Consider the following 9369-nt stretch of genomic DNA (forward strand, 5'->3'; position numbering starts at 1 on the left):
GCTCTGCTGCATCATATAAAAGAGAGACCCAGGGGAGGCAGGCAGAGAAGAGAGATGAGTCCCAGCCAGGGCTCGGCATCTGCCTGTTGACAAACTTTATTTCTCTTTCAGCACCTGGCACCTCAGACAGGCTGCAAGGATGGAAGCAGCATCAGGTAAATTATACCTAACAAGGTTCATGCCCATCACTGTGAGAAGAGCTGGATCCTGCCTCTTTGGAAGACAGTCCTTTCTCCAGTGGTGAACTTGAGCTGCGCACACAATGCAGGAGAGCTGCCGTGCACAGTTCTGAACCATTATTTCCACACTGATAAATTCATGATTTATGAAAGTGACTACCGCCAGCCCTCAATGCCTCCTCCACTGCTACAGCTTGTTAGACACCAACTGCAGCAACAGTCTTAAATACTTGAATTTTATTTCAGGCCAAAGCCCCGCAACTCTGAACTAAATGCCATGACAGTCCCACAGCACAGGCGAGTAGTAGAAGAGCCCACGGACAGGGTGCGGGGGCCAGGGGAGGGAGGGGCGGGCGAGATGGAGAAGAAACACACAGACGCCAGGGCAGATAAGCAGAACGCCAGCGGCACGTCTCCTCCAGCTCCAGCTCTCAGAGGAGAGAATTACGGCAGCAGGAGGGCAGGACGCCTCATTGTCTGAAGGAAGGCGTGTTGTTTCTCATCTCCATCCCCAGAGCCCTCTCTCCAGGCAGAAACAAAGCCCCCACACCCCACTGGACTGAACAGACGGCCTCCCGCAACACAGCAGAGGGACACGTGGTGGCTGAAGCCCTGGGGAAAGGGAGCTGTTACTAAGGGAGAAGAAAAGGATTCAAACAAGAAAGGAGCTCAGCTAACCCTGCAGAGAAGACAGTCCATCTCGGCTTTATAACCACAGAGGCAGGGACAGTCCAGGGTATCTTTTCCAAAACAAAGCCCCCTGAATCGTTCCCTGTCCTTTGGCTGTGACCAAACCTTTCCTCTTTTGTGGATGGCCACGAGCTATTTCACAGGCCTCAGGCCCCATACAGCCAGGCCGAGGTCCTGGGATGCGCAGGAAACCCCAGTGTCAGGAGTCACAGCACCGCTCCATTCAGTGGTTATGAGTGGAGGAAAAGCAAGGAGGTGGGAGAAAAAATACTCACCCCCCATCCATGCGAGGAGGTAGCAAGGGGCCAGCCTCCCAGAAACCAGTGCTCCAGGGGCTTCAGCAAAAACAGCCAGTTGGAACACAAGGACACAACAGAAACACAAGCACTTCTGCTGGAGCGATCTCTGATAAGGCGGCTTAAAGTCTGCCACCTACAGGTCCCCACCAGTCACCTGAGTCAGTGCTCCTGGACCCATTAACAGACATCTAAAGAAATTCAGCTTCCAGGAGAGTAAATGTGGGGTTTGGCTCAGAACCAACAACTCCTGGGTCTTGTGCTTAACTTACAAACACCTGCACAGTGTCTTATCCCTATCGAAGAAGCCTGAGGAGTTATGACCAATCTCCACAGAGCCAACTTGAGCAGAGGCCATGGTAAAACAGGAAGCAGACCAGCCTCCCACCACCAGCCTGTGCCTAACCCCACCTGAGCAAGTCTCCCTGCCTGCATCACCTTCATCCACCTCAGAGCAGAACCCAGAGCTCCGAGGAGAGCTCACTTCTCCAAAACTGTTTCCAGCTGACCAGGGTCCAAAGGCACAGCGTGGCCCCCTCCCAGGACCCTCCTCACAGGCTGAGAAGCAGAGAGTCCCTCATCAGGTCTTGCAAAACCACAGCATGATGGAGAGGAGGTGGGTGGGAGGGTGGGGCTCTCCAAGGGAGGAGCCTCGGAGTCAACCACAGGAGCCCACACCTCGAACGGATCCTTTTCTTCCCCGGGAGGCGGTGAGGGAGAGCTCCTCCTGCCGGGTCTTGGGAGAAAGCAACAACTGGAAAAAAGTGGGAAAGGGAAAAGGAGGGCATGAACAGGTAAACAAAAATCAACAAAGACAAGTGAACGGACAACAAGGGAGGCCTATTCATACAAGGAAACAGTATTTGGCCACAGGAAGGAACTCAGTGTTGCTATGCCCCGCCACACGGACGCACCGGGAAACGGTGCCAAGTGAGAGAGGTCTGGCACAAAAGACCACATGGATGACTCCATCTGTGTGAAATGTCCAGAAAAGGCAAATCCACACACACACGGGAAGCAGGCAGTGGTTACCAAGGGCCAGGGTTTGGGGCTGGGGAGTGTGGGAGTCACTGCTAATAGGCACAAGATTTCTTTAGGGCTGATGAGAATGTTCGAAAACTGGCTGTGATGACGGATGGCTGCATGACCTCGTGACTAGACAAAAACTACTGAACTGGACATAAAAGGGGGAGTTTTATGTATATGAATACATCTCAATAAAGTTGTCATCTAAGGAAAGCGGGGGTTGGGGGAGAGGATGAAGAACAAAACAAATAAGAGAGCCTTTTCTTCTTTCTCCCCAGCTCGCAATAGGAGAGCCATCTCCCAGGGACGAGTCAGCACAGACCCAAGGCCCTCATGCACAGGATGACAGGGGCCCTCCTGAAAGGCCACCAATGCCATCTTACTTTCTCTACCAATGGACACCTCACCGGGCCAGGTTACAGTAATCCTAGCCACTGGTGTCTCAGAAAAGAGCATTCAGTTACCTCTTAGGCTGGTCTCCTTCAGCCAGGTGAGAAGAGCCCCGTCTCTCTTCCTGGGCCCAGCCGCAGTTGGACATAGCGTAGCGCAGAATGGCGTCAGAAACGGACACAGGGCTCCGGCCCTGTACACAGGCTTCTATCTCAGGCACTGAGAGCTGGCTTTGCAGGAAGAGGTGTAACTGGCTGTCTGACAGGAGGACCACGCTCTGCAGGACCCTGGGGCAGACAAAGGCAGAACAGCGCAGAGCGTCAGCCCTCACGGCAGCTGGCCCAGCCCCGTCCTCTGAGGCCTTCTGGCTCCAGTGAGTGCTGAGGGCATGAGCATCTGACACAAACATGCCTGTGTGCTCCTGGGGGCCATTCTGCACAGCACACACACCCCTGCCATCCCCCCAGAGGCAAGTGCCAGCCCTCCAAGTCCACTCACTTTTCAAGAAAGTGCTGCAGACCTTGTCTTCGCTTCTCAATGAACTCATCTGAGCTGCCAAAGAAGGTTGACTTCCCAGGAAGTTCAGGTACCGGCCTGTGGGGTCACACAACGTAACACATACCCAAGATAAGTAATATCCCAGTCACTCCAGTCCCTGATCAAGGAAATCCCCTAAGAAAAGACACAAATCAACACAAATAGCATTTGATAAGCGGGCAGGGACAGAGGGCTAACACCGACTGATGACACGCCTGTTTTCAGGCACTGTGCTAAACGTTTACAAACCTTACTTCATTTACCCTCCTCAAAACCCTGTGAGAAGGATGTCAGCATACCCGTTTTAATGGTAAGGAAATAGAGAAGTTGAGTAGATTTTCCCATGCCACACAGCTAGTAAGCAAGCAGCAGAGCTGGCGTGTGAACCAAGCCTGGGCCTTACGAACTCCATGCTGCTAGACTCCACTGTTTATAGAACCCACTCCCACCATCAACTACTATTTCAAAAGGAAGAAACTTGGACATGGAGACATGGAGGATGCTGGGTCCTTGTGTGTAAATTAAGGCTACCATCTCCAGTCCCGAAAGATCATGTTTGGAATTTTCTAAAAGTAGTCAGGTTGCAGCAACTCATCCACAAACTCTTCCAGCCTCCCTCGCCTCTCCTGTGAGGCATGGCACATGCTTTAAAACAGCAGGCCAGACCAGAGGATGCAGGATCTGTTCAGAGGAAGTTCCGACTGGCTTACGAGGGCCTGACTCATGACGGTGGCCTCATCAATCCCACAGGTTACCTAACTGGCTAGGTCATTAACAAAGTCACCACAGCACTCAGTAACCACACTGTGCTGGAATCACTGTCATAAACTGCCTCCAGTTTTAGGGCTTATCTGCAGCGTGTAGGTGAGGAGTGAGCAATAGTGCCTGTCCTAAGGCTCTCAGTCTGTCGTAACTCTGGATAAAGGTCTCTACACAAAAAAGAAGACGGGGAAAAAAGAAAAATCACAATTTTTACATATCAAACGGACTGGAACACCATCAAATTAGTCCAGGTGCTAAAAGTTCCTGATAACCAGTGAAGCACATTTACACAGCCAGCAGTACCTCTGTTTAGCCCTATGCACATAAAAAAGAAAAACGTTCTTTAGATTTGTTTGGCTTTGTTAGGTCAAAATATTAGAAATGAGAACTCTGTCGTTACTTTTTTTCACTGACTTGAAAACATAATTTAAGAACACATTTCTCAGCGACCTTAGTACCTCTGCCCAGTTTTCTTCATTGTAAACTCCAGTTGCCAAGGAAGAACCTAAGAAGCCGGCCTTGGACCCAAGAAGGAAGTAAAAGAACTCACACTAAACCCGCATTTCTCTGGAGCTGCTTTCTCAGCCACACAAACTCCCGGTAGCGGCGGCGCACACAGGACGTCTTGGCGGTAAAGGCCTTGCTGTTGGTCTACAGGAGAAAGCATGTGAAAAGGGTTTGGTGGAAAAGCCCAAGTTTACACGAACTCCCCGTCATCCCTCTCACCAAGGACTCAAGTCACCAGGCCACAGTCCCAGTCAAGGGGATCCAAGCAGAGCACAGTGCCACCCAGCAGCCTGAAGACAACTCAGGCGGACCCCAGGCTCTCTTTCCTCTCCTCCTTCCTTTTCTTCTGTCAATACCTCCAGAAACAGGTTCTGCTTAGGACTGGCCCTCAGCCCTGAAAGGTATATTGATCCCAATATCAAAGTCAGATACACTTACATGAAGGAATATCTTATAATCCACATAAGAATTCCAGGAGCCCTCATTCTGCACGCGGGGGTCCTGAACACGCACAGTGATCACCTCCTAGAGGTAAGAAACGCTCCTTCAGCTTCAGCGCAGCCACACGCTGAGGTGGTTCCAACACACGGCGGCCAGAGTACTCCACTCAACGCCAGCTTTCACTCCTCTGCTCATTTATTCATTCAGTTCAGCAAATATTTATTGACCACCCTCTATGTGGCAGGTACCATGCTAAGGCACTGGGGGCAGAACAAGGACAAGAGACAAAAATCCTTGCCCTCACAAAGCTTACATTCTAGCGCCTTCCGATGAATAGAAAGCTAGTGGAAAGGGAACCTCATTTCTCAGTCATGCCTTCACTACTGATTTCCCTCTTCTCGCTTGACTCTGAGCACATCAGAACCACTAAGGCATCACTGTCAGAACACCACCACCGAGCAGTATCTGGATCTCCCAGAGCCCCTCAAGCTTTCAGCCAGATGTTCCCCGGAAATCATATGCTTACCTCCTGCTCTTGGTTCTCCAACATCCTACACCAAAAGCCCATTGGAAGGAAACATCTGATGAGAGACAGGAGATACAGGATCAATCTCTGTTAGTATGCATCTACTCTCACCTCTCTTTGCCAGGGCAAAACCCTGAAAATTTTTAAGCGACCCCCCTGGGGAAATCCAGGCAACTTTTTTTGTTCTTGTGTAAAATTTAAGAGGAAGCAAAAAAATCCACCCACACGAGCTACTGCACACAGTCGCTCAGTCATGTCAGACTCTGCAACCCTTTGGACTGTAGCCCATTAGCCCATTTTCTCTGTCCCTGGGGTTTTCCAGGCAGGGACACTGGAGCAGGCTGCCATTCCCCTCTCCAGGGGATCTTCCCAACCCAGGGATCAAACCCCCGTCTCCTGTTGCAAGAGGATTCTTTACCTGCTGAGCTTTTGAGGGAGCCCCCACACACTCATGAGCTGGGGGCCAAGCTAAAAGCCCTGAGGGATTTACCTCCCTTCTCAGACCATGGCAGGGACTCTGAACCAGGGGCCACCTCTAGCCAAAACAAGTTCAGGTCAACAATGTCACCTGAGGCGGCCAGAACGGGCAGGCTGAGCTGTAAAACCTTTCTGCCTGAGAATTGCTGGACCCACACAGCACAGCTCTCTAACTGAGCCTAACACCGCCCCCTCCTGGCTGTCTAGAGAAAACCAAAACCCCACAAACGCCGAGGCCTGTCTCCCTTTGTCTTGCTTAAGCACACTCAGGACCCCAGAGGCAGATCTGAGTTGGAGAGTTCCGGGGGCACCTGAGCGGGTTGCCCAGTTGTGACCTTCTCTTAGCTAATTCCATTTCCAGAACCCAAGCCAATGGTTCTAATCATTTCCTCTCGACATGCGGTTTGTACCTCTGCCCAAGCACCCCAGAGCTGCACAGGTCGATTCAGGATGTTTTCCACTCCTTTGCAAAGATTCATTAAAGCCTAAGCCACTGATTTCCCCCAATGTGGCAGTTTACATGCGCAGCAACATCGCCCACTCCAACAAGGGGACCATGAAGGCTGAGGCACAGGGTTACTCAAGTCCAAAGGGGCCCATGATGTCACCTTCTGTTAAAATACAGCACTAATCTTGTTACTCCTAGAACCACTTCAACAGCATCCACTCTGGCTGCTGCCTCCACCCCCTTCTCCTCTCTTAAGAGCGGAACAATAAGGTTTAATTTCCCTTTCCAATTTACCTTGAAATGAAAACTGACTTCAGCCAATATGTACTGCCAACAAATGATCCAGGCTGGCTCCTGGGAAAATGAGACTATCTCTAAGCTCTCCCTGTCCTCCCCCCCTGCCCATTCACACACCCACTCATTTTTACAGTCCCACAATTAATTTTAAACACATTCTCTTATTAGTTCTGCTTTACCATTAGAAGAGCATGTAATGAGTTTCCTTCTACTTTATGTTGTGCTAACACAAGGCTAACATTTCAGGAGGAGAGGAAGTCGTTTACACCACAAAATTAGCAGGGCACACAGCTTTCCCAATCTTTTCTAGAATACCAGAAGGTCTCTCCACACACAGACACTGCATGCAGAGATGAAGCTGCATGATATAGGACAAATCCCGGCTATACAGCCCAGCAAACCGGAAACGCTGTGACTGCGGTGCCATATTAAGTAGTCCACTTGCTGACACTCTGACTTTTCATCTGATGCGGTCACTACACAAAGGCCCTGAACTGAGAAGTGGGAAATCCAATTCCATAACAACTCATGTATTACATCCTGGATGTAAGCAGTCTAACTGCTGTAACCAAAGGGATCAGGTTGACTCACTGTGAACAATTAATCTCCTCAGATTAAAACAAAAAAGTTTCTTTCTCTTCTCATTTCAGGCATTTGGTATATTCCCAGCACAGGAGCAAAATTAAATACACCGAAGTGTCTTTCCACAAAAGTAAGGGCAAGAAAGATGACAATAAGGCAATCCACACACTAAGTGAAGCTCACGAATCTCCAGGGCCTTGAAAAGTTTGCCAAATCCAGGACCATAATTCAGTAACTAAATGGTCATCACTCTCAGGCTCAAGAAGAGTGAGCCAAGGGCCGAGAGCAAGTATCTCTCCTTTCTTTTGGGACTCACACCACTTAGAAACAAACAGCTATAAACTGGCTTAAAAAATATCCGAGGAGGGGGAAAAAATCCAAGGACCCCCAAGATGCTATACACTTAACCCTAAAATTTGGAGAAGGAAATGGCAACCCACTCCACTACTCTGGCCTAGAAAATTTTATGGATGGAGGAGCCTGGTGGGCTACAGTCCATGGGGTTGCAAAGAGTTGGACACGACTGAGCGACTTCACTAACCCTAAGATTAAAGGGCACTTAGAAAGCTTCCAATGTAACTTTCCTTAAAAACACTGGACAAACACAAAAACCTAGACTTCAAGGAATAATTTCTAGCAACTACTATTCTCTATCAGCTTCCTCCCTGTAGACCCCACTCCTCAGGAGGAAATGAGGCATTTCTGCCCTTGGAGGAAAAAGAGGAAGCTCTTAATTTTAGCTCTATGATCTGGAAGATGGATCCGTGTGTCATCCAACTAAGGATAGAGTCAGTGGCCCTCTCAGCTACTTATGCAGCGCCAACTACATTTCCTGGGCCCTTTCAATCACGTCTGAAGTTTATTTTCTCCACCTGTACCAGCACCAGTATCTCCGGGGAAAATCCAGTTGCTTTCTATTTATAAAGCAACCTGTAAGTGTCTAAACAATTCCAGGCAGAAAGTCAAAGCTTTAGCTCCACAATTTTCACTCCCATTTAAACTAATACTTCAATACTTTCTAAAACTTCAAGAGGCATGTTAAAAAAAAAACAAATCCGGTGATAAAAGTATGTAAGCCGCCGAGACTCCCATCCCTTCTTGCTCATTCTTCAGCCCTTGGTGCCAGATAGCAACTCAAAAAGCTCTCCTTCTGAAACACCCACAAGTAGCAGAAGTAGCTCCCCAGGTCTGACCAACATCTGCCCGTTCTCAGCCAAGCAGCTCTGCTCCATCCTTTTGTTCATCTGTAACTTGCCCCTCCTTCTACTTCCAGCTAAGTAACAAAGGCAACCACAATCCAGCGCAAGAGCCTCCTGTGTCCCAGCAGAATACTTGCCATTACTCCTAGTCCCAGCGTTTGGGTCAACGTAGCAAACTCCTGTATTCCTTACGAACAAGGAGCCAAAGGACGACGTGGTCCTTATTCCTCTTTGCCTACTAAGCTTGGGGAGTGGGAAGGAAAGATGCTTTATATATTTTATAAAACTAAATGGAAAGCCAGGTTTCCTTCCTTGGATCCGGACCAAGCACCCATCTTCATCCCGGGAGGTGAAGCTGCTCCTTTCCTAGGATGTCCAGCAAGGTCCCCACCTCAAGCACCACTGCTGACGCTCAAACCCATGGCCCTTACCAGAGAGTAGCACCCACCCACCGCGAACCCGTCCACGCCCCCTCACCTGAGAGCAGCGCCCACTCCCCACAGCGATACCGCCAGCGCCCCACCATATAGTAAAGAGTCCCAGGTTCTCCTTCCGGGTGAGCGGCCGGCGCCCCGGTGCACGACGGGAGAAGGCTGCAGGCACGCCAATCCCTGGTGCCCAGGGCGCCCCGCCCTCGCAGGCCCTGGCTCTTAGCGACAAGCACCTCTCGCGGCGGCGCACTCCGCACCGCCCAGGCCCTGGCTGGAATCTGGATCCCGCACCTCTCTCTTGGGGCGCTGCTTGGGGGACGAGAGCGAGGGGAGGAGAAGGGGCTCTGACGTCCAATCCGGAGCCGCGTCCCGCCCATTGTTGTTAAGCGCAGCCAATCAGTAGCCAAGAAGCGTACCTGACTGTCCAAAAGTGGGTCCAGGAGCCGAGAGGTGTGAGGGTTAGTCAGCGGTGCTGAGCGTGGGAGAATCAGGAACGTGGGAGCCTCTCTCAGTCTGGAGAGGGTGCCCGTTTGAACTCTGTAGGTTTCGGTTCCCCGGCGGAATTATCAAGGGGTCGCCCA

The 9369-nt window shown here is 50.5% G+C and overlaps 1 protein-coding gene across 3 annotated transcripts; it reads right to left on the reverse strand.

The window, feature by feature from the left end:
• Window positions 1-395: 395 nt before the first annotated feature.
• On the reverse strand, window positions 396-8924 carry SNX11 (sorting nexin 11). 3 transcript variants are annotated; one of them, XM_059878138.1, is made up of 7 exons: window positions 6574-8908; window positions 5355-5409; window positions 4826-4912; window positions 4431-4531; window positions 3080-3175; window positions 2656-2868; window positions 396-1919 (listed from the first exon to the last, which is right to left on the reverse strand). In XM_059878138.1, exons 2-7 carry the CDS (start codon window positions 5394-5396, stop codon window positions 1646-1648), a joined length of 813 nt encoding a protein of 270 aa, XP_059734121.1. In that variant the 5' UTR covers window positions 5397-5409; window positions 6574-8908; the 3' UTR covers window positions 396-1645.
• Between the last annotated feature and the right edge of the window lie 445 nt (window positions 8925-9369).

Source organism: Bos taurus, chromosome 19, assembly GCF_002263795.3.
Source record: "Bos taurus isolate L1 Dominette 01449 registration number 42190680 breed Hereford chromosome 19, ARS-UCD2.0, whole genome shotgun sequence".
NCBI classification, from domain to species: Eukaryota; Metazoa; Chordata; class Mammalia; order Artiodactyla; family Bovidae; genus Bos; species Bos taurus.